Source organism: Ipomoea triloba, chromosome 4 (assembly GCF_003576645.1).
Source record: "Ipomoea triloba cultivar NCNSP0323 chromosome 4, ASM357664v1".
NCBI lineage: Eukaryota > Viridiplantae > Streptophyta > Magnoliopsida > Solanales > Convolvulaceae > Ipomoea > Ipomoea triloba.
This window is the reverse complement of record NC_044919.1, coordinates 3,816,935-3,841,163: the sequence shown is the minus strand read 5'-3', so window position 1 is coordinate 3,841,163 and position 24,229 is coordinate 3,816,935. Positions and strand designations below refer to the sequence as shown.

Below are 24,229 nucleotides of genomic sequence, written 5' to 3'. Positions count from 1 at the left end.
ACGAAAATTGTCATGATTCAATCATGCTTTTAGCTAAGAACCAAAGTCATCTCCACAAAATAGTAAAAATCTCACACTACGATTGTGATTGTGTCTTTAGGTACAATATGATTACATCTTTATGTGCTCCTTTAATTATACATCTGTAGACATGCTAGATTGGCATCTACCTTTCATAAGATGAGACCAATCCAACTAAGTCTCAATCAAACCCCTTCGAAAAACAACTCTCCCTATAGTGTTATTTGATATTACTACATACACTTAGGATCAAACCCTGAACTGATCAATTATTCACTATGCAGATAATATAACTAACAAGAGCACTGTAACAAATGAGTAACTAGCATGCACTCATTATCCATGCTAGGGAAATCACAATTGTTGTTAACACAACTAAATCTTTAGTCAACAGATTCCATTATTCAAATCAAAAGGTCCCCGCATTTTATTATTCAGTTTTAATTTCTACATTCTCATGCAAGTTCAGAGTCTAGGCTAAACAAGTCCACCCATGCAGTGAGTGAATGGTCCTCAAAGTTGTGATTTGTAGACATCAGTGCCAGAAGTTGCTGCAGTTAAGGGATGAAACCTGATGGAGAAAGAGTAGGGAGCAGCAGGAAGAAGGTACGGCTCGTGAACGCAAGGCGACCAGCTATCATCGCCTCCCAAACCCATGTGCTTGTGGTCGAGATGCACCTGCGTAACAAGATTCACCACAGAATATATATCAAGAACAAATTAAAACGATAAACGAGGAACAATAAATGGACTAGTCTAAAGAAAAAGTAGGATATGAGAACTGAGAATGAAATTTTATATTTGGGTGACAAGTCGTTCAAAAGTTTCTTTTGAACAGCTTATTGAAAGATTTCGTCATAACTAAAAACTTAAATTGATAGTGAGACTGCACATTTTATATTTTATATTATATACTCATTACTCAACACGACCCCTCACAGATGCAGGCCAATTATCTATTTGATGGGTCGAGCATCATGTGAACCTATTATTTTTATATTGGGTAGTGAGGAGATTCAAATCCAGAACCTTTCACCCGATTCTGAGACCAAAGCATTTCCGAAGTGGGCAGTGAGCAACAGATAAAGGGAATCAATGATACAGAACTATGAATGTTTAAGAATTTGTAAGGGTGGTGTGGTACCTCAATGCTATCACTTTCTACAAGATCTTCATTGTGTGTAGCCCGGTCAAGCTCAGCCGTTGTGTAGTAGCTAGCGTTCATTTGCATTGGTGGGGAGCCCCCATACATAGAAGCGTAGATGCCAGTGCCCTCCTTGCTTTGAAATGTTACCCATCTAACATCTGCCCTACCCGAGCATTCCCCAGGAACAATATAAGGCACGTGCAAATCGCCAACATTATGTTTATAGATGCCTACATGGGCAGCAGCTTTACGGTCTGGGTAACATTCAAACGGTCCTCTTCCATACCAGCTAATCTGGTCCAAGGATTTTTCCAGTTGAAATTCAACGCCAACACGTGGCAGAGGTGGAAGATCAGAACATGGCTCCACGTTGCATTCCAGAATAACATCTCCAGAACCATATATCGAGTATAACATATGAACTTTAAAGAGAAGATTAGATGATGCCCCTGAAGTTGAAAAAGTATTCGCTTCACTGGCAGGGATACCAACATATGTAATTTGAATTTTCACCACGTGCTCAGTCTCACTTTCAACCGAAAACTTCTCGCTAAGAAAAATCAGATTGTGAAGATTTGCTGCCTTCCACCTAGATAAATAACTCATTTGCTCTCCTCCTTTATCATTATCTGTTGGTGCTCGCCAAAAGCATGGAATGATACCTTTATTCATAACCGTAATTTCCCCGACCTATCATTAATAAAATTCAAGCAAATTCAGCAAATAGGTAAAAAGAAAAAGGCATATAGGCAAAATATTAAATGCCAGCATTAAACTACTGAATAGTCAAATAGTTGGAACAGGTGGCATTCATGAAAATTACCTTCCAGCATTCTATAGCACCGGATTTTTTGTTAAAGACCATCTCCCATGAGCCATCGTGGCCAAGCTTTATTGTATCTTCATGGTTGGAAATAACTAAAGTAGCCTTTGTGCCTTTAATAGTCTGTCATAAACCCAGTTAATACAATGTGAAAAAATAATTAGAGAAATGTTAGGTGCAAAGGAACACTACTTACATGAGGAACAGATTCTTGTTTGCCAGGTAAGAGGATTTGTGTAGAAGAAATAAGGTGACCGGCATTAACCCAACGTGTAGGGTGCAATATCTTTGCAGTAATTGTCAAAAAAAATTCAGAAGCTCCGGATGAAGACCACAACGAATACCATGGTCCAGACTCCCAAAGTATTCTGTGAGTACCCTGAGGTTCTATCACGGGAACACCAAGGTTCCCAGACCCAAGCTCACAACCATCACCATGAAGCAACCAGTTAAACTCCAATTCTTGTGTTGTATCGAAAAAATGGGTATTTTTAATCTGGAAAGCGAACAGGTAGCAATAAGAGATACATTCTAAGAATCTAAGCAAAGAGAAAGTGTTAGTGAAACACAATCTTACCTCAATAATACCCTGATCAAATGAGACCTTTATTGGCTGGTAGACAAACTTAACCTCTGAAAACATACAAGCAACACTCTTCAGTATACATAATAATTTCTATGGTAAAAAATGCAAAAAAGTGGAAAAAACAAATGAAAAGATGGCGATCCAACATGGATGGGACTTTTAAGTACTACGAAGATCAAATAAACAGTGAAAAAGAAGAAGAAGAAGTCACCATGTAGCGCAGGGTGAGGAGTTCGATCTGGCCATACAACACCATTTAGGCAGAAGTTTAAATCATTAGGTGTATCCCCAAAATCACCTCCATATGCCCAGCGCTTTTTACCATTAGAACCTTCTTTCAATATTGCCTGATCAGAAATTGGAGACATGCATTAATTAATACTCCGTAAGAAACAATAGCCATTTAAAAACCAAAAACATTATCACAACAAAAATTTGCATGTTTATCATTTATCATTTTGGGCCTGTTGAGCAGTGAGGACTGAGGAGTAGGGTTATGAGTGGGAAAGCCAGTCACCAATCCCATGTTTAATCATGGGCTTCGGGGCCTAGTACCCTATTTGGTTCATTGATTGGCACCTAAAATCTTGGGATGGGACCTACCTTCTATCCAGGCAAGATTATAATCATAGGATTACAATCCCAGCCCATCCACCCTCCATGAAATTGTAAATAATTGATCAGGATTATGAGAAGTTCTATAATGATGATGCTGGGGAGTTGTCAGGTGGAGAAAAGGCACAAAGGGTCCATTAAAATTTCAAGTATTTATTCATTACTGAAGTTATAACAGTATGTGATTAAATATATACACTAACTTAAAAAGGTAAAGACCTGGTCAGCCCAATCCCAAATAAAACCTCCTTGAAGACCAAATGTACTATCAATAGCTTCCCAGTATTCATGAAGATTTCCATTGCTGTTACCCATTGCATGTGAATATCTGGTTGTCCAGAAATCAATGTTTTAATAGTCTGAAAACAAAGAGATTAAAGGAATAACAATGGCAAGAACATAATTGGATAGTGAAAACACACTCGCATAATATTACTGGCCGCAGTTCAGTTGGATCATTGGCTATCTCAACTATATTCCAGACACGGGCATACATCGGGCACACAATATCAGTTGATAGTGTCCTGGCACCACCACCTTCATAGTGTAATACTCTTGATGGATCCTTTTCTCTTATCCATCCTGATGTTGTACAACAAATATAACAGATATTACTTCTTGTTGGAAAACCTTGGAATAAGCCTCATATCCCCTTCCATTCCATAAGCAAGCACAATTCAAAACTAGGTATCTACTTTACCATAATAAATGAAGGGATTTTAAATTATCTTAGAATAAGGAAATTTAACAAGAAAAAATTATGTACCAGCAATAGCAGTATGATTAGGTCCATAGCTTGACTCATTCCCAAGGGACCAGGCTATAATGCATGCATAATTTTTGTCCCTCTCCACCATGCCTACAGCACGGTCCAGCATAGGTGCAGCCCAATATGATAGCAGTGCCGGATGCTTATGTTTTGGATGTTCCATAAAACCATGTGTCTCAATATTGGCTTCATCAATCATGTACATGCCAAAGAGATCGCACAACTCATACCATCGTGGATGTTGAGGATAATGACTGTTTCTAACAGCATTTATATTGTTTTGTTTCATTAAAACCAAATCCTACAAAGAAAAATAAAGTAAACATCTCAGACCTTTACACAGTGATATAAAATAAAAAAAATAAAAAAAGAAGAAGAAGAAGAAGAAGAAGAAAACTTGTTACCTTGATCATGCAGGATTCCAAGTTAGTCTTTCCAATGCGTGGATGGTTCTCATGCCTGTTTACACCTCTTATCATTACCGGCTGCCCATTAACAAGCAACTCTTTTGGTGCTTCAGATATTTTCCGTATGCCAACTTGACATGATTCACAATCAATGACATGTCCTGAAGCATCTTTAATGGTGATAACAAGAGTATAAAGGTTGGGCTGCCAACAACAAAATAAATAAATGAGCAACAGACAAGATTGACTTAACAGGAACAGAATTTAATGAATAGGTGCAACTGCCAATATTTAGCGAGGAAAAAAAAAACATGAACACTCATCTAGTGTGTAACATTTTGTATTAGAAGTTTGATACCTGCTCTGCAGACCAGAGCTTTGGAGCTTGCACTTTCCCCACAAGAGAATACCCTTTAAATCCTATACAGTAATCACTTTTGGAAGTAAATTGTAAATGAGTTGCATCTGCAGAAAGCAGATCACTGTCTTTAGCTTTATCGCATAAACTTCCATTTTCATATATTGCAGCTTCAACAGTGAAGTCAGAAAGACTTAGATCTGCATATGAGTTATCAATTTCCACTTCAACCTGTCCATTGGAGCAAAAAGGGAAAACTACTTTTATTTCCAAAAAGGTTTCAGAAAATAACTTAATCAAAGAGCTGTAATATACGATTTTTAACCAAGGAATGCTTATAACTAAAATTACAGAGATAGCTTTTAAGAAATGAATGGTAAATTAGAATAGCAAATGGTCAAGAATTCATAATACATCATGGTCAAAATTATCTGAAATGATGTCTCCATTTCTAAACAGATAAAAATAAATTTAAGGTTTAAATACTGCAGATGAAGAATAGAAATTATATAATACGCAAACAGAATATACAGAGTCTCAAGGCACTAACATCCAAATACGTAGCAAACACACTACACTTACCTCTATATCTGCATAGGAAAAATCTTCTGTCAAGTTTGACTTAAAAAAATAGTCAGCAATAAATATCTGCAGATGATAAAGTAGAATGTCAGCAACAAGCAAAGATGAAATAAATATAAATAAAAAAGGTAGCAACTCACCTTTGGCTTTGAAAGAAGATGCACATCACGATGAATGCCAGACAACCACCAGTGATCTTGATCTTCAAGGTAAGACCCATCACTCCATCGCATTACTTGAACAGCTAGACAATTGCAATTGTCAGACCCACAGGGTTTACAAAAACTGGTTATCTCAAATTCCGCAGGTAATCTACTGTCCTGGCTGAAACAATCCAAATAATGAAGTTCATCACTGTAACTGATGATACAAAGATAAAGACAACAGTATATCTAATAATAGCACCATCACTATTTGCAGACTATTTGCAGTAGGAAGGACCAAGAGCTTATAACTACCAGCTAAGTGGATTAACATACACTAAACAACACACAAGTGATGAAGTGAATGAATGATATGGAAACAAAACCACAAATCCTACGGTACAGCAAAAAGAAAATTAACAAAAGAGAGATTAACAAGGATGCATTTACAAACCTATATCCAACAGGAACCCCATTTATCCAGGTATAGAATGCAGAATCCACAGCTTCAAAATGTAGAAATATCCTGCGTCCTGTGGAGAACCGGGAGATGTTGGATTTGCACAGATTCACAATGATACACACATGCATGCATATAAAAAGGTACTAATACACTGTAAGCACAAATTTGAATGCATGAATAAGTAGAAATGTCAGAGAATTCAAGTTTAAAGACATGAGAAAACCAAATTCCAAAATCTCACCTTCCCATTCTTTAGGAAGGAAAAACAAAGTCCTGTAGCAGCCAGTGGGATTCTCATCAGGAACTTTGGGCGGATCAAAATGAAAGGGATATTGAATATTAGTATAAATTGGTTTGTCAAATCCATGACACTGCCAATTGGAAGGAACTGCATGGATTAGAAGAAAAAATTGCATCAGCCACAAAAAGGAGAAGTATCATAAGATAACACAAGGCCACAAAATTATCCACCTGGAATTTTGCTCCATGTAGAGTCCTGAAACGAGCTATCATAAAAATTTGAAGGAACAGCGGGAGGACTAGGAGCCAGGAAGAAATTCCAATAGCCTGACAAAGACTTGACAAAAGGCAAACCTTCCACCCACCGAGCAGCACAATCAAGCGCCTCAGGAACAGCACCGTCGTCCCAAACTGCAGAATTAGCCACCACAACATCCGCCTTGTTGCGCTCACGCCAGTACTTCAGGGATCCTAAACCATGAAAAACCTCAACAATACTGGTCTATAAACAGCGAAACACCTCTAAACAAAACTATTAAAAATCAAAAAGCGATCTCGGGATTCAAATGTGAAGAAAACAGCATTTACATAAAGGCGCGGAATCTGATCGCAGTATTATTCAAAATTGACGATGGAAACAAAAAGTTTGGTGATAGGAATATACCTTCGACGGATTCATGGCATCGGAGTGGGACATGAGCATCCCGCTTTTTCCATCTGAAGAATGAAGGATCTTCCCAAGGCTTGTAATTGCTGCTATTTGGGGGAACGACCATTTGATTAATTACAAAAGCCATATCCCCTTTCCAGGCAAGGAATCAACGAAACAAAAGTTGCAATGGCAGAAATGTGGTGGAGAGAATAATCTGAATCATCAAAAGGGAGAAGAAGATTGGCACGGCACATAAAGAGATGGATTTGAAAGGTGTAATAATAATAAGTAGAAGAGTGGAGTGAGTGGTCTGAGCAAGAAAGTGAAAGGGCAGACACTACTCACTAGTCACGAGTGCGATGAGATCAGTTTCATTTTCGGCACGTTGGAACTTTTATCCTTTACGTAGTGCTCCATCCGTACACGATTAACTTATCTTTTCTTTATATCATTGTTAAAACTTATCTTTTCTTTATCATTTTTCAACGCAATAATTTATGCAACTCCATCAACTATACTTTTAATCTACAATTTCTATCATTTTTCAACGCAATAATTTATGCAACTCCATCAACTATAGTTTTTATCTACAATTTCTAATAATTTTACTATGAAAACAAATATCTATATTGAACTTATAACTTTTGTACAATTGAATTATTAAACTTAAAAGATGTATAATTAAATTATTGAATATTTTTTAAAAAATTTCTTATGATGTAATTTGAGTTAAAAAATAAAATAAACTTTACCTCCCAATTAGCACCATAAATGAAATTTTTAGTAAGTACCGTATAATAAAAGCAATATAACTGAATTCGCGAGAAATCATAGATTAACTACACAAAAGCAATTCATTCAATGGCTTATTTGACTTATTTTAAAATTACTTCTATCTGATGATTTTTTGTATAAATTTGTAGATCTTGAAAGTAAATTAATCTCTTTTAAGCAATTTTGAATTAAATTTCATCGTTCACACTATCACATTCTTATCCCATCATCCTTATCCATGAATATACCAAGTGGTGTAATCCCCGTCAGCGATTGACAGAAGTTTTACCCGAGGTATATTTAGCATTTTCCATCAAAAAAATAGTGTAATACTTGGAAGAAAATTATTGGAGCATAGCTCATTAGAATGTTCACACGGCAATACCAAAATGTTTACAGCCACAGGGATGGTCTCTTAGAAGACAGGGAAAGACAAGTACGAGTATTATACTATATCTATAATCGAGTAAAAATAAATAAATAAATAAATAAATAATAATCATGGATCACAACTATATACTGAATTAAAGATGTCATAAACAATTAAAATGTTGTCACAATCTTCGCACAAAGGCCTGCCAAAATGGTCGCAGGAATGTTTCAGAGGATCATAGAAAATGGGCATTTCATCGCCAGAGGAGATACATTTCCATCAAAATGCAGTTAACTAGAGTTAGAACAACTTTCTACAGAGAAACTGTACAGTGAGACTATCTCAACATTAAGCCAACTACTAGCCGAAAGGGAAAACAATTGGTTAAGTTTCTGCAGTCATGGTTTCCTCTGTGGCAGCACTAGGTTGTTTGGGTTCCTCTGTGGCAGCACTAGGTTGTTTGGGTTCTTCAGTCGCTGCTGCTGCTTCTTCTGGGGCAGCATTCTGTTCTCGCCTCCAAGCAGCAGCTGCTTCTTCTGGGGCAGCATTCTGTTCTCGCTTCCAACCGGGACGAGGCAGTGGTGGAAGCTTTTTTGCAAAATACTTCTGGTTGAAGCCATCACCTTTATCTGGAAACTTGTTCCTGATGAAGTTCTCCAGGCATTTACGGTAGGAAAAATCTTGTTTAGCACCATCAGTGGAGACCACATAGAAGCATCTAGTGTCCTGGAAACTACTGTGCTTGCTAATCTGTCCAGTGAATAAGTATTGATTGTTAGTACTTAGAAAAAGAGCATGCATTATACATACTGCATTTAGCAACAACTAGAGCAGTGTGAGAAATTTGTCAGCATTTTCTCGAAATTGTTTACACCCACCCACCTCATCTGCAGTTCAACAAATCACAATAGACCCATATTCCATTTCAATTATATTTAAATAATGGATCATCAGTCTCCAAAAACCAACACTGCTTCTTGTCCTTCACTTGTGAAGTATTTAGCAAAATATTTGTTTTCGTGTTTTCTTCTAACTTCATTTAAATTTCATATATAGTTTTTAACCACTCTGCTTGGGTGTAAAATGATAAAGAAAAACAATTAAATTGGTAAAGATTATATTAGAAAGTTGAATTTGAACAGTAAAGAAAATGTATAATAATGTCTAACACATTGTTATTCATATTCACTTTGCAAATCAACAAAATATTCCCCATGTATGAATGCATTCACCCATTGACTAGATTTCATTTGATCCCTGTCTACAAAAGGTAGCATTCGTGATACTAAATTAGGCAGAAAGTTATCAATAGTCTAAAACATCTAGAAAATGAACACTGCAACTAGAATCTGCAACACATACTATTACTTGTGAAACTAGATGCACTCCCTAAAATGGTACACCACTCTATGTATGATCATGTATGAGAATAACAATGTAACAGAAAAGCTATCCAAGATACCATATTCTTACTTAAAAATAGAAGAATAAAAAGCCAATTCAATGCAGCAGCATCCACACCCAGACACAACAAAAAAGAAAGGTGTCATGCCATTGCATGACTAAAGCAATTCCGCAAAAGAATACACATGCCAATGAGAGTTAAGTCAGCAAAACACATTAAAAGAACCAAGCAATATTTCAAATATAGTCCAGCAGCATACCATAAGGTAATCAATTCCGGCTCCGATTTTTGCGGCCTTATCCGGGTGGTGATTGACAACATTATTAACAATATATGACTGGTCATCAGCAGATAATGGATCACCATCATTCAACCTTTAAGCCAAAAATGAAAAGATAGAAAAATAGTTAATAAAACAAGTTAGGAATGGGATGCAGATTTTATTTTCCAATTTTATCAACAAAAGAGCATCATATATAGAAATATCCTAGTATCCAATCTTCAAAATATCAAATTTAGCAGAATTTTTTGTATAGTTATTATAAAGCAGACTATTCACAAATATATGAAACTCTAAATGGAAATATTGCTAACCCTCAAGCAGCAATCATGCTTAAAAACCTATTAAGAGAACTATGTGACTAGAGATTCATAGTGCATTCCTGCATATTTAGAATATTCTTATAAACCAATTTCTGATAGTTTGAAGAGTCATGAAGGTTACCCTGACTGGTGCATTATCCTTCTGATGTTTTGCATAATTGGTTCAACCTCTAGGAGAATATCTTGCTCCTCTGCAGTGAATCTATCCAGCCTCTGCCTTGTTGAGGTGAATGCTACACCAGTACCGGAGTCATCAGCTGGCTTTGCAGGGCGGTTTCTTTTATTCTTCCAGTCTCCAGAACCTGAACCTGCAGAGCCCCAAGCTCGTGAACTTTCATTGCCGTCTCCTCCTTTTCTCTTGCGCGGACCCCATGGAGATTGTCCATGACCCTCACTAGAGCCAACCTTTGGAGAACCCCAACCATGACCCTCACTAGAACCAACCTTTGGAGAACCCCAACCATGACCCTCACTAGAACCAACCTTTGGAGAACCCCAACCACCAGCTGATTCATTCCCACGTTCATCTGCAGCAGTTGTGCAAGACCAGGTATTATTTGGGGACTCTTCCCTCAGTGCTGCAGGAGACCTAGGTACAGCAGTACCCCAGTCTCCACTACCCTTTGAAGAACCCCAACCACCAGCTACTCCAGTAGCTTCATTTAACTTTTCATTTTCAGAACCTGCAGAGCCCCAGCCTCGTGGACTTTGATTGCTATCCACTTTTACAGTACTCTTCTGCACACCCCATTGAGATTGTGTACTATCACTAGTGGCAACCTTTGGAGAACCCCAACCACCAGCTGAGTCATTAGACCTTTCATTTACCACACCTCTGGAATTCCAGGTATTGTTATGAGATTCTATTTTCTGTGCCGTAGGAGACCTAGGTACAACATTATCCCAATCACCACTAACACCCTTAGAGGAAGCCCAACCACTAGCCGCTTCTTTAGGCTGTTCACCCAGTATGCCTTTTTTACTCCAGCTACCCTCTGGAGACCTAGGACCACTTTCACCCCAGTCCAAAGCAGATGAGCGATCACCTTGTGCTGTTTCTATGCTAGCATTAGCAGTTGGTGAAACCAATCTTGCATCTTCATTTCCTTTTTTCCATGCAGACCATTCCCGTCCTGACTTTTGCCCACCATCTTCTTTGGGACTTTTTCCCCACGCAGGGGAGGAATCAGCTCGCTTATGTACATTACTGGAAAGATAAGCACCTCCCTTGGATTCATTAGCATTTTTCCCCCATGCTGACTGAACAAGGCCTTTACTAGATTCTGGTTTATTCCAACCACTGGAGGTTGACAATTTTCCTTCAGTTGTTTGGTTCCAATCTCCAGAACTTGATGATGTGACTTTAACATCATCTTTGACAGTTTTCCCCCATGAAGACCATTGATCAGACTGTTTATGATTATCCGAAGGTTGATCAAGGCTTTTTCCAGATTCTCCAAAGGCTTTGCCCCAAGAAGATTGTGACCCAGACTGATCAGGGACTTTTCCAGATTCTGAAATCTTAGAACTAGATTGGGTTGCCTTGCCCCAGGATCCAGTGGCAGGTTGGGAAAAACCATCACTGTCCACTTTTTTACCCCAACCACCATGGGATCCTTCTTCAACCTTTTTACCGCCCCAGGAAGACCAGGAGTCTGATTGATCATTACATGATTTAGCTGTTGTTGGGTTTTTGTCAAACAGATCCCATCCACCGCCATCTGCATTTGGTGTGTCGGTTGAAACCTTAGCAGAATTAGATTGGGTTGCCTTGCCCCAGGATCCAGTAGCAGGCTGGGAGAGACCATCGCTATCCACTTTTTTACCCCAACCAGGGGATTCTTCTTCAACCTTTTTACCACCCCAGGAAGACCAGGAGTCTGATTGATCAGCAGACGATTTAGCTGACGTTGGGTTTTTGTCAGCCAGGTCCCATCCACCACCACCTGTATTTGATGTGTTGGCTGAAACCTTATCCCAACCACCGCCACTTGATTTGCCTTCATCCACATTCTCGTTCAGATCCTCAACTCCATCTTCAAAGGTTGGTTTCATTGTGTCTGAATCCCTTTCTGGAGATAAGTACAGGTTCATATCTTCATCCTCGGGTAGCAAATCATCAATTTCTGCACCAAGACAGTCAGTACCCTTTTCTTCCTGAGCATGACTGCTTCGCATCAGTAGAAGGAAATCATATACATTCTGACCTTCCTGCTGATTTAACTCAACCTAGCAGAAGAGACATACATCTCAGTATTGAGAGAGCATCACTAGCACAAAACAACAGACTAAATTTTTTTTTCTTCTCCAACAATGTTTTTGAGAAAACCTAAACTCTCAAAACAATAAATGAAAGAGTGGGGCATTTACCTTCCTTGTATCAAGAAGAATATCAAAGGAAGATCCAGTACCAACAGATACATGTTTACCCCAGGAACAAGATGCCACAACACTTGATAACGAATCAACATGGCACTTCTCAGCAGCCCTCTCAAAGCATTTCCTTGGTGTCTTGAGAAAATATCAAAACATAACATTGATTGGAACGAACTATACAAATTGATAAGTGATTCCAAAGAAGTTAGAAAGAACAATATCAGTGAGAAAACTTACAAACAAAGTGGCTTCAGCAAAAGGTATTTGGACATTCAATGAACGGGATAATGCTTTTATCCCACCAGCATTGAAGCCGACAAGACTCCCAGCACATGTCATGGTATTGGCTAATAGAAGTAGATGGTCTTTTAGAACACCCTTTGTAACCATTGTCACAGATGTTGACAAGCGCTGAAACACAAGCCAATCTAGTAAGTATTTACACAACAGCCTTTAAAACAACAAAGGTATCTAGAACAACTAAAGATGACATATTTTTGAACATTAGATGATATTCTAGGTACCACAAATCTCATTTTCATTAATCAATAACCCAGGCATTAGAGATGAACAAAGCATAGAACTAAAGATAATTATCATTTTTTTCAACAGTAGAAGAGGTTACAGGTATGGCGAATCTCTTTTTCATTAATCAATAATCCACAGGTAAGAGGGTGCCAAAGATCAACCACAACATTATACTTCATCAGTTATTCCAAACACAAGTAACTATTTGTTGCTTCCATAAAAAGTTTGACTCAGAAAATTATTGACATGCACTAGCTACAAAAATCAAAACTAAACAAACAAACAAAAAAAGGTTATCTCCAACTTTCATCCCTTAACTACAAGTGAAATTCCACTTGTCCCCATGGAAAGGAGTGGTCCCGTAGGCCGTAACTACTGAATTGGACAAAAACAGTCCCAAAATTGGCCAACCAGAAGTAACAAACACCATATCAGATAAGGATGCCACATAGAGAAGATAAGTCAATTCTTTTATAATACCTGAACAGCTTGCTCAAAAGCACAAGAAATCCCAAGCAACTCCTGTACTTGTTTGATAGCATATGGTATAGAACGTTTTGTGTCAATTAGATGGATAAGAGGAAGGCATGAGTCCATGACAATCCTCCAAGCATCTCCACTTTGTTTGATGGCTTCCTTCTCAAGAGTAACTTCTACAGCCAATTCACCCGGGTGACTCTTGCTTGAGCTCTTAATCCAAGTCATTGTCTCAGGACTACTCCAGATTATACTTGCAGAAGAGACCCTATGATCACCTAGAAATTAAAGTTCACAATGTCATTTCATTCTGCTATAAGTGCACAGAACAACCCTTTGTCTGTGTCTCAACGAAGAGGATTGCAGTAAAGAGGATACATCCAACAGGTAACAATGTTAAATGAAGTAACTTCCAAAGGAAAATCATAAGAGGTAGAGAGATAAGCAATTACGCATAACATCCAAAAGAGAATAAGTTACGGAGTAATATATTTAATTCTAGAAAATTTTTGCCGGTGCCTTGAATGAGAATTAACTTATTCTCTTTTGGATGGCAACCTCATCATGAGTTAGGGGAACAAGCAATAGCCAAATGAGAAGAGATGTAAACATTGTCAACTATAATAAACAAGAAGCAGCATAAATACAATCACCAGAAAAATAAATTAACCTATGCATACTCCATACCTTTGATAACAGTTTCCAACAGAACAGGGCAAATTGTGTCAGCAAGAAGATGCGCAGTTTGCTCTAAGTGATCATCACTTGAATCAATTGGCCAAGAGAATCTCAAACATGGCATCTCTCTTGATGTACTTTTGCCTTGGTTAAAACAACACGACGCACTGGGAAGGAGCAGAATGTTTCAAAATTTGTAACTCTAACACATTTTATGCCACTAAAGAGCGAAATATAAGATAATAAGAGTAATAAGCTGAAGCAAATAAGAAGAAACCAAGGTACTTAATAATTATTGATATTGAACATACAACTCCTTTGAATGCCAGAAGAACCTGTATCTTGTAATGAGAACACTAGGAATGAGCAGAATTCTCAAATTTTACAAGTGTAACTCTAAAACACATTACACCACTAAGGAGCAAAATTATACGAGTAATGTGCTGAAGCAAATAAGAAGAAAACAAGGTATGTAATAGTTTATTGATATTGAGCACAGAAGAATAAGTAGCTAGTGTCTAGCTCAAAAATTATCTCCAAATATTTCAAGAGAACCAATAAGAAACATCATTAATGCCACTTAATCCCTGTGTTTTTTATGAGGCTTTGTTAGAACAAGAAGAAATGTAAGAACTTCAAAGGCGGACTTATCCCTTTCACATTTTTTTTTCTTTTTTTTTTTTTTTCAAGGATACCTTTTTTGTATGGGCCGCTTATCGAGAGTTGCCCAAAAATGATATTTCTTTGAATGACATCATAGGTATGCTCAAGTTTGTATAGTTTAGTTTGGAGGATTTGTATACTGGTTTCAGTCTGAGCAGTTCAAAAACCACTTAGATATAAATTATATGAATGGAACTATAATTTCAGAAATTTTTAAAAATAAAATAAAATAAAATAAAAAGTGGGGATAATAATAGCATCACAAGTAAATATGTTCTACAAGAAGTTAACACAAGTTCAAGAGTCAAAAGCAACCTGACTGATAAATCAATTCTTCTGAACAAAAGAGCAATCTTTTTCTTCCTCCGGAGGGAATAAACTTTATCCTGGCATCTTTCAAGAATCTCATTGAGATCAAGACCTTGATCATCAAGTTGCTTCTGCTAAAAACCAAAAATCCAAAAGGATGTGAAAAAAACATAAAGCAAAACAATCCAAAACAACTACAAAGACTAAAATAACAAGATAAAACCTTGTTCAAATGAATGTGACCAACAAGGTAAGCACCCACTCCAAGAACCTCATATGTAGTTTGTTGTATTCCATATCTGTAAGAAAGAAGCACCAATATTTTCTTTTAAGATGATAAGAATCTAATGCATTGAATCCTTTCAAGAGGCTTATCTTTGTATACCATAGAACCCAAAAAAACAAAAACAAGAAAAAAAACAAAACAAAACAAAAAACCAAAAAAAAAACCCAAAAACAAAAACAAAAACAAAAACAAAACAGCATGACATGTATCATGAAATAAAAACTAAAGATAATAATAAAAAATAAATGACCATCTCAATACAAGATTTGAAGACCATTGGGCAACAAGCAAAACTAAATTAATCAAGATACTTTGAAAATATGAAATAATAATAATAATAATAACAATAATAACTAACAAGAAAATGATATAAGCATACTCTATCAAGAATTCAACAGCAGCATCCTTCAAACAAACTTTTCTCAAATGATTATTCACTTGGTAGGCTGCTCTTTCTCGGCAATACTTCCTTCCACATCCACAATCATTGAGATAGAGTATTACACGGCGATCTGATAGATCATTCTTGAAACTGGCTCCACACAGCAGAATTTCCTGAGGTGTAGAAAAGCAGGTATACATATGACAACACATTTCAATAAGAAAAGAGGACAGTACTCAAACCATCAGATGTCCTAAGGAGAATACCTTCATCATTTCCCACGAGGAATTACTGCTTGGAGACGAATCAAGAACTGCCTTGTATGCAGGATTTGACATAGCAGTTGCAGCCAATACTCCAACAGGTTCACCAGCACCGAATTCACTCTGAAACTTGCTTTCATTGTTAACCCCATATTCAAACTGAATAATGGAATTACTGCATACATTTCTCACAGTCCCATCATAACAAATAACAACATCTCGGAGGATTGCCATCAGATTCTTGAACAATGTTCCAGGTTCAGTCAGGCCTCTTGTTGAACGGACAATCACTTCCCTACTGGATATTGAGTGAACCATCTCCTGATATGGATCCAAACCATTAAAGAGGCAGCTGCTCACCACGCCATATTCCTCAGAAGGATAATGACCAGCAGAAGGATACTTGTTTCGGAACAGCAAAGTCATGTCCTTAACAAGTGTCTTGGAGTAGAATTTCCCCCTGTCTGACATTTGCAATCCCAAAAACCCAATTTGTTGCACAACCTTATTAAGAGCCGACTCACTCTTAGGGTCAATTAAGTGGCCAATAGCCGATGAATGTAAAGCAAAAGCTGTGACTGGGATTTTTTCAGCCCTCAGGAGACGCTCCAATTGTAGCTCCACATATTGGTTGTAGGATGACCGCAAGTTGTTCAATAGCTTAGACTCACCCTGAATACTTCCTTGAATTTTCTCTATTGCAGCTTTAGAAATGAAGAAGTCCCCAAGACTGATACTGAAACCCTCTTTGTACAGATATTCCATCAACATAGGCTGCAATGCATTAAAGAACTCAATGACCTCCTTTGGACCCTTTGAAAAATAAATTGAAGAAACAATATCATTGAGGATCGATGACACAGTGTCCTTGCTATAGTCAATTCTTAACACCTCACTTTTGTTAACTTCGTATCTATCCCCTAAACAGTCAAAGCACTTAGGTAAAGCAGTCTCCAAAATCTGAAAGGTGGTCCAATGAGGGACAGAAATATGTGACTTTACAAGTGCAGGCTTAGGTAAAGTACTTGGGAGAAACATGGCCAATTGTTGGGCACAAGCTTTACTGAAGAAGTAATTTTCAAACATTAGTTTGAATGCCAACAAAGAGTCACAGCCCATCTGCAAATTGAAATTACCAGTATGTGAACTCAATAGTTGTTTCTCTACAGAGAAGAGCTCCAAAACCTCTGCTTTGGCAGCTAGAGACTGGGGATAAAACAGATGTATGCAATCACCATCAAAGTCAGCACTTAGGGGCCCACAGATGAGCGGATTGATCTTGACTGTGTGATCATCATGTACATATACAGATAAAGCTTGCAAGGAATGCTTATGTGTAGTTGGTGGCCTATTGATAAACACAATATCCCCATCCATAATTCTCCTGTGAACAAGCTGGCCAGGCCTCAAAAAGGTGTGCCCTTTGGATCCTTCCCTTAGGGAATATGTGGATGATCCATCCTTGTAGGTCAAGCACAATTTTTCATCAACTAACTTCTGCAGGTATGCCACATTGTGCAGACTAACTCTTTCTTCAAAAGTGATTCTTTGGGCAACCTCAAATGGTAATCCAATTTCATCAACCCCCTTAAAAGGATCACCAGTAATCACACTACGAGAAGAAAAGCCAGACCCCTTTCTAATAAATAATGTTTTCATTTTCTCGAGCCAAGCCTTGGTAGTTGTGTCATTTGATTCTTTCCCAACTCCATAACGTTTATCCACATCACGAGATGCCTAATAAACAAATTTTAGGTAAAATATAAGCCCAGTTGTTGAAAAGAAGCAGATAATTGATATGTAAACCCTAAGTTATAAAAGCATCATATTTAAGTGATAATTGATTTATTGCACATAAATATGCAACAAATCAAATAATAGAATTATAGGTTAAGAGATAAGGCACACAATCAGCATATTTCAAGAGACAGATGCAAAAGTATAGCAGAATACCTTTCCTGTCCCCCTAAACTCAAGATACTGTGCAACTGCAACTTGTAAGTCATTCGCTTCCACTTCATGAGACTCAAAGTTTGGAGTCCCAGACCTTGAACTTTTAATGTTCTCTATTTGTTTTAGGACTTTTCTTAGCATTGTAATTGAATGATCCTAATCACAGACATGTAATGGACAATTAATAGCAAGCAAATAACAAGATTCAAGATTAAATCAGGACTACAGAAATGCCTTACTGATGACATAATGTTCATCCCATCAGAAATGTCAGGCACAGACAGACAGTTTGGTGGAACAGGCAAGAATTCCAGGATATAACCAGCTTGTGGATAATATCCCTTAGCTGAAAGCTTTCTTCTGGTGTCTTCAGGTATTCTTTTTAGTATTTCCATTGCCTGCGGGGAAAAAACTAAAATTAGACAAGTACAGTTAGATTAGAAGCAAACAATAAAATCAAGATGATGGTAAGTCATATCACGACAACAAGTTTCAAGCACCAGAGTCTTCCAGCGTGCTTTATTCTACACTGTAAAACTAAAAACATACTCCGTATTCAAAAGCACAACAGGATGCCTCCTGTATACAGAAACTTAACAAGAAAACAGAAGGCCAATCCATTATTTGAGTTCATCCACATTAATAAGATAGGTAATACAAATCAGTGAAATCACCCTTGAAGCAAACATTAGAACCACATAATGATTTTTAAAGTATTCGCATTCTAATAAGTTAATGAGAAATACCAATTGTTTTTATAAGTTATAACTATTCAAGGCCGACCGAAGAAAGCTCCTCACATAGAACAACACATTCCATAAAGATGGCCAGAAGGGGCAGCCAGGCAACTTCGATCAACATATTGTCATCATAGATATGAGTTCCATACAAGTCAGCTGGAATGCTAAGTGGAATCTATCTATTTGTTATATTCTAAATTCTAAATGAATAAAGAATCAAACAATACATTATATCTACTTGAATTCTAGGAAACACTACGTTTCTATGATAATCAATTTAATCCACCTGCATCAAAGTATTCCAAAATCTTCACCATTTACTTTGATATAGAATAACATTACTACTCCCGTACTCCAAAGTTTACTACATTCAAAACTATCAAGGGGAAGATTAAATTATTATCCATCATAAATGGCATAAGGTTTCTGCTACCATAAATTAATTAATATCAATCATAAAAGCAATTAAAAGCAAAAGAAGTCATATTTATTAAAATAAAAAATTATAAAAAGATTTTATTTATAACAAAAAATAAATAAATAAATGTGGTTGGTGTTTGAGAAGCCAGACCTCATAAGGAAGCAACCGACGAGAATAGCCATCACCATAGCGATATCCATATCTCTCCAAGAAGCTCCAAAAGCCATCATCAAGATTTGCATTCTTTGGTAATTTCAATTCTAGGTAGCAAGCACCATCAGAATTTTTAACTTCATTTACTGATATTTGTGAAACTTCCTGTAGCAAAATGCCACAATGAGGTTATTAAGCATATGAATCATGCTGCTCATGTTAAACTTACCACTTTACATCAAACTTTTATCAAGAATATGTAATTGCAGTAAACAAAAAAATAAATAATAAATCAAATTTAAAAATAAAAAATAAAAAATAAAATAAAGGAGAGAGAGAGAGAGAATTCAATGCTATAGATTTTTCCAAATATGAACGAGAAAGAAGATCTACAGCAAATTTTTAATGCATTTAAGCATTGAAGATGCTGTATGTATGTAAATCCCAAAAAAACTTTGAACTGTGGAATGCAAAGGCATTTTCATCATGAACAAGACAGTGAAATCCATAAATTTGGATTCCCACAAACCCACATCCCAAATAACTCCCAGGGCTCCCAGCACAAAGTCAGGTCGTCCCCATATTAGAAATTTCCTGGAATGAAAGTACAATACTTACTACATTCATGGTAGTTAGTCTGGTATTCAACATATGCACCAATACAAAGAAGCTTATTTATCCACTACTACAAATTCTTATGCAGACAAGTTATAATTAATCTATGGAAGGAAAGCATTGACCACTGATGAAAATTAGAGTAAAACACCAGGAATTTAAAAATGTAACTTTATTCCTTGAAAACAGATGAGAAGAGAAAACATAATAACATCAAACAAGCAGAATAGCAGGCAATGACAATTTTACATAAACCCATATCAACATAGAAAATATAGATGAGCAACGAATTAGGAGTAGTTAATAGACAGGAAGTAAACTGAAAAATGGCATTCTTCAGAAATAGGGAGAGTGAATTATTAACCTCACAACATGAGGACAGCATCCTTTCAAGAACACCAATATGCTTCACCTGAAACTAAAAACACCAGCAGAATAAGTTAGAACACAAAGATAGTGCCACCAGAAGCAAATGCAAATTTCACTGACACCAATGCTCAAATTTACAAATGTTGAAGCTCAAACATCACCAGCTTCTTGCAGTGACATATATCTTAGAAGGAGAGAAGAAAAATGAATATCAAAAACAAGATCAATGCAATTAATGCAAGTTACATGTCACATGTATGATACTCAGTAGTTACAACATACACATAAACATTAATAAAAACAGGAAGGCCATTTCTAATGCTTTAAAACTTCAAGCACAAAAGATGATGTTCATTAAGAGGTGGTATAAAGATAGTGCCACGCAAGCAGCAAATGCAAATTTCACAGACACCAATTGCTCAAATTTACAGATGTTGAAGTTCAGACATCATCAGCTCCTTGCAGGGACAGATATCTTGGAGGGAGAGGAGAAAATAAATATCAGAAACACAACCGATGCAATTAATGCAAGTTCCATGTCACATGCATGATACCTCAGTGGTTACAACATATACATAAACATTAATAAAAACTGGAAGGCCTTTTTCAATGCTTTAAAGCTTCAAGCACAAAAGGTTGCGTTCATGAAGAGGTGGAATAAGGTATAAACCAGACATCACTCAATGAGTCAATGTAACACATATATTTGAAGCATTCACATGGATCAGAGATCAAATGGATGCTCATCCTCACAATAAATCCAAGAACAGATATTAAAATAACAGCATTAGTACTTAAATGCTATTGAGTTTCAGCATAAACAAAAGGGTAATAGAACATAGAGAAAGTCAAAAGAAGACACTGTTTGAATTCATGGAATACATGAACTAAAAAATAACAAGCAATTTATGCAGACTCTTGACACAAAGAACAACTTCTTATGTATGAGCAAGCAAGAGATGGAGACAATTGTTAGATAAAATACCTTCCTGTTTTTTAATTTCAGGCACTTTAAGCACAATAAGCTCAACATCCGCTTTAATTCACTAACATGGTCAGGGTGATAAATAGGTATTGGCAATTCGATGTAGCCAAAATGACCTGAAATGTCAGCACAAGAAATTAAAAGCCTATCAGCTATCATGATAAAGTCATACATCAAAAAGGGTACGAAGAATAGACTCTTGCTTACCTTCACATTGCCCTGGCTCAGCAGTACCACAAGATTCACATTTTCCTGCCTCAAGCGGAAGCCCAAGAAAAGGATTTAAGAGCTGACTAGGATGATTTATGGGGAACTCATTTATAGAGGACTTGACCTAAGCAAAATCCACAGCGTATTGTGTTACTTTTCAAGTCAAGGACTAACTTGAATAATTTTTGTAAAACTTATAGATGTAGGGGCATTATATTATAATGCAGATACACTACTTACAATTTCTTGCTTAGTAGCTAAGCCAAATTTAATACCCCTTATCGTCCCAGGCAATATTTCGAATGATGTACCCTCTTCCATTTCGATTCACCAAAGCTGAAAAAGAAAAAATAAAAAATAAAAAGGAATAAAATATTACAACTGTGAACAAATCAACTAATCTGGAAATACAAAAGAAATATAACAAGATTAACGTGAATACTGCTAGTCACTCTTCAACAAAGTTGCAATTTGTAAATAAAGCAAATGCCCTAACTAAAATGCAAAGGCAAACAAAAAGAGCAAAATGATGTCATTCCAACTCATAATATTAAACAGTTTTCTGTGCTTTGGCCTTTGGGATCTATGGTTCCAGAATTTCCAGTTAAAAAATTTGTTCAAACAGAACCAGACACAATTAATCTGCATTCCTCATTTCCTCATTTCCCAAATCCATGCAACACTGTACGATAATGGTATAAAAATATTCCAATAACATCCATGCAGCTTAATAGCTTATTCCAAACCTCACATTTTCAATTTCCCAAACATTTTCTCAGAAATAAGAAATGTTACCTTTTTAGCAAAATAATTTAATACCAGAGGCACAAGTAAAGCCTAAGCACTGATGTGATTTGAACTTTTTTTAATCTAAAACTGTATATTACCTAATGAAAGCAAGAACTGAAGGGACAGAAACTAATCACATCACATAATAAGCTTAAAAGCACACCTATAATCACATGACATAATAAGCTAAAATGCACAAAAGATTTTGAGCATGCATTTGGATTATAAGTTAATTTCCATAATTATGTAAAACCCTTTGCTTTTAATTTTATCAGCAGTGCTGAATTTTTTTTTGCATGCTACTTTTAAAATTTCATCTTCTTTCTAAAGGTATGAAAGTGCATTGCATATCTGTTTGCAATTAGATATCCTGGACTGAGTATCTTCACTTTGGGTCAATATATACAAGCTTTTCCCGTTCTTGTTGTTTTTTCTTTTTTCAATTTGTTGACTAAAACAGTTTACAATAAAAACAGGGCATGCCCGTGAGCAGTGGCCCTAAACTGACATAACCATGCCCAACAAAAAACATCTGCAAACAAGTATCAAATCTCAAAGGGCACATATGTTTAAAATATATAAAAACAATAACAAGAACAATAATGACACGGTTAAAACCTGTTCTAAAATGAAGTATGAAGTGAATAAACACACGCGCATTAACAGTTCTAGTAAAATTCAACTCAATAAAAGCAGAGAAAACACAGACGACAAGCAGCTCTTCCCGATCATTTCTCTTTAGCACAATTTCCGAGCTAAACAGACATACAGCGTTGACCAAAACACAAAAGGAGAAACAACATTGAAAAAATCCCGACCAAAACTCACATGCAGAGGAACAAAACCCCCGCACCCAACCACAGAACCACCGCGCCAAAAACCCTAGTTCCAACTTCAGAACAAACGAGACAAATCACACAATGAACAAATAAATCAACACCGCTCCAGCAATAGAGTCAAATGGAAGTTAAATAAACAAAAAAAAAAACGGCAAAAAAAATAAATAAAACCGACAAAAAGGCAGTGAAATAAAACCCTGCGAAATGTAAAATAAACAAATGATTAAACAAACAGGAATTCGTACACGTCAGCGCTCAGAGCAAGTGAGAGAAATGGAGAGAGCTGTACAGAACCAGAAATGGCGGAACCGCGGCGCAGAGAGGCGAGAAGAAAGGTATGTTTGAGACCGGAAGCTCAGAAGAACGGAAATTCTTCGGAGAGCTTTGCGAGAGTGAGTAGGAGAGAGTGTGAGTTTTTATATTTTTTTTTCTCCGATTTTTTTTTTCTTTTTGGGCTCTTCCGTTGCTTAGAGGCAACAGTTGGAGCCTTGGAGCGTAGGTGCGGCCTCTTTGGTTGCACTTTTGTAAACGGTAAAAAGTTGCGGGATGTGAAATGACAAAATCGGGTCAGTGGTCTCCCTTTAATGTATTTCAATTTGAGGGTAAAACGGGGATGATGTTGGTAAGTAGGGCGACGGCACCAATGTCATGGCTATAGGGAGCAACGTAAATTACAATTTTGGCCTTCTAGTAAACACAATAGCAAGCTCTTTTTGCTGGATATTTTCGGAAGATATAATAGGAAACATGGATTTAATAGGGTAGTGTGGTACACCATTCTATGGTTAGCTCATGAATTATTTCAAATTTTTAGTTTGCTTTTACTAACTTTTAAAGAAATTTATTTCACAACAAATAAATAAAGTAAAAAACCCGACTTGGCACGTACTATGCACGCACTCAGTTTGGGGATGCCCTAAGATCCGGAACAGGGACGACGTCGTTGAGAGTGGACGCCCTAAGATCCGGAACAGAAACGACGTCGTTTCGGCGATATGAATCGAACCCTTTGTTGCTCATCACTAATAACATCTCACGAGTATTCAACGAGCTGTAACCAATTCAGAGCAAAGACCTAATCAAATGACGAGTTTTCCTATCTACAAATAGAGCGAGAAACGAGACAATAGTGGTGCGATTTTATGGGAAATGAGAGAAAATGTCTGGAATCGATGAGAAAATGTTGGAACTTAATTGAGACAGGATAAACGGGTTTGGAGTAAACAAAATGA

The 24,229-nt window shown here is 36.8% G+C and overlaps 2 protein-coding genes across 2 annotated transcripts; both read right to left on the bottom strand.

Moving 5' to 3' along the window:
* Positions 1-51: 51 nt before the first annotated feature.
* On the bottom strand, positions 52-7,147 carry LOC116016636 (beta-galactosidase). Its single transcript, XM_031256992.1, has 17 exons — positions 6,819-7,147; positions 6,386-6,625; positions 6,156-6,302; positions 5,906-5,984; positions 5,449-5,632; positions 5,309-5,374; positions 4,727-4,957; positions 4,366-4,572; positions 3,959-4,262; positions 3,615-3,774; positions 3,412-3,520; positions 2,789-2,924; positions 2,569-2,624; positions 2,188-2,487; positions 1,992-2,114; positions 1,166-1,858; positions 52-699 (listed from the first exon to the last, which is right to left on the bottom strand). The coding sequence occupies exons 1-17, from the start codon at positions 6,949-6,951 to the stop codon at positions 535-537; spliced, it is 3,333 nt and encodes a 1,110-aa protein (XP_031112852.1). The 5' UTR covers positions 6,952-7,147; the 3' UTR covers positions 52-534.
* Positions 7,148-8,073: 926 nt separating this feature from the next.
* LOC116017014 (DNA-directed RNA polymerase V subunit 1) lies at positions 8,074-23,474 on the bottom strand. Its single transcript, XM_031257517.1, has 19 exons — positions 23,243-23,474; positions 21,610-21,705; positions 21,367-21,493; positions 21,160-21,275; positions 20,170-20,223; positions 19,188-19,355; positions 18,116-18,274; positions 17,877-18,032; positions 15,927-17,660; positions 15,658-15,833; positions 15,216-15,291; positions 14,999-15,123; positions 14,030-14,187; positions 13,346-13,620; positions 12,575-12,748; positions 12,332-12,472; positions 10,083-12,190; positions 9,618-9,732; positions 8,074-8,703 (listed from the first exon to the last, which is right to left on the bottom strand). The coding sequence occupies exons 2-19, from the start codon at positions 21,688-21,690 to the stop codon at positions 8,338-8,340; spliced, it is 6,309 nt and encodes a 2,102-aa protein (XP_031113377.1). The 5' UTR covers positions 21,691-21,705; positions 23,243-23,474; the 3' UTR covers positions 8,074-8,337.
* Positions 23,475-24,229: the final 755 nt, after the last annotated feature.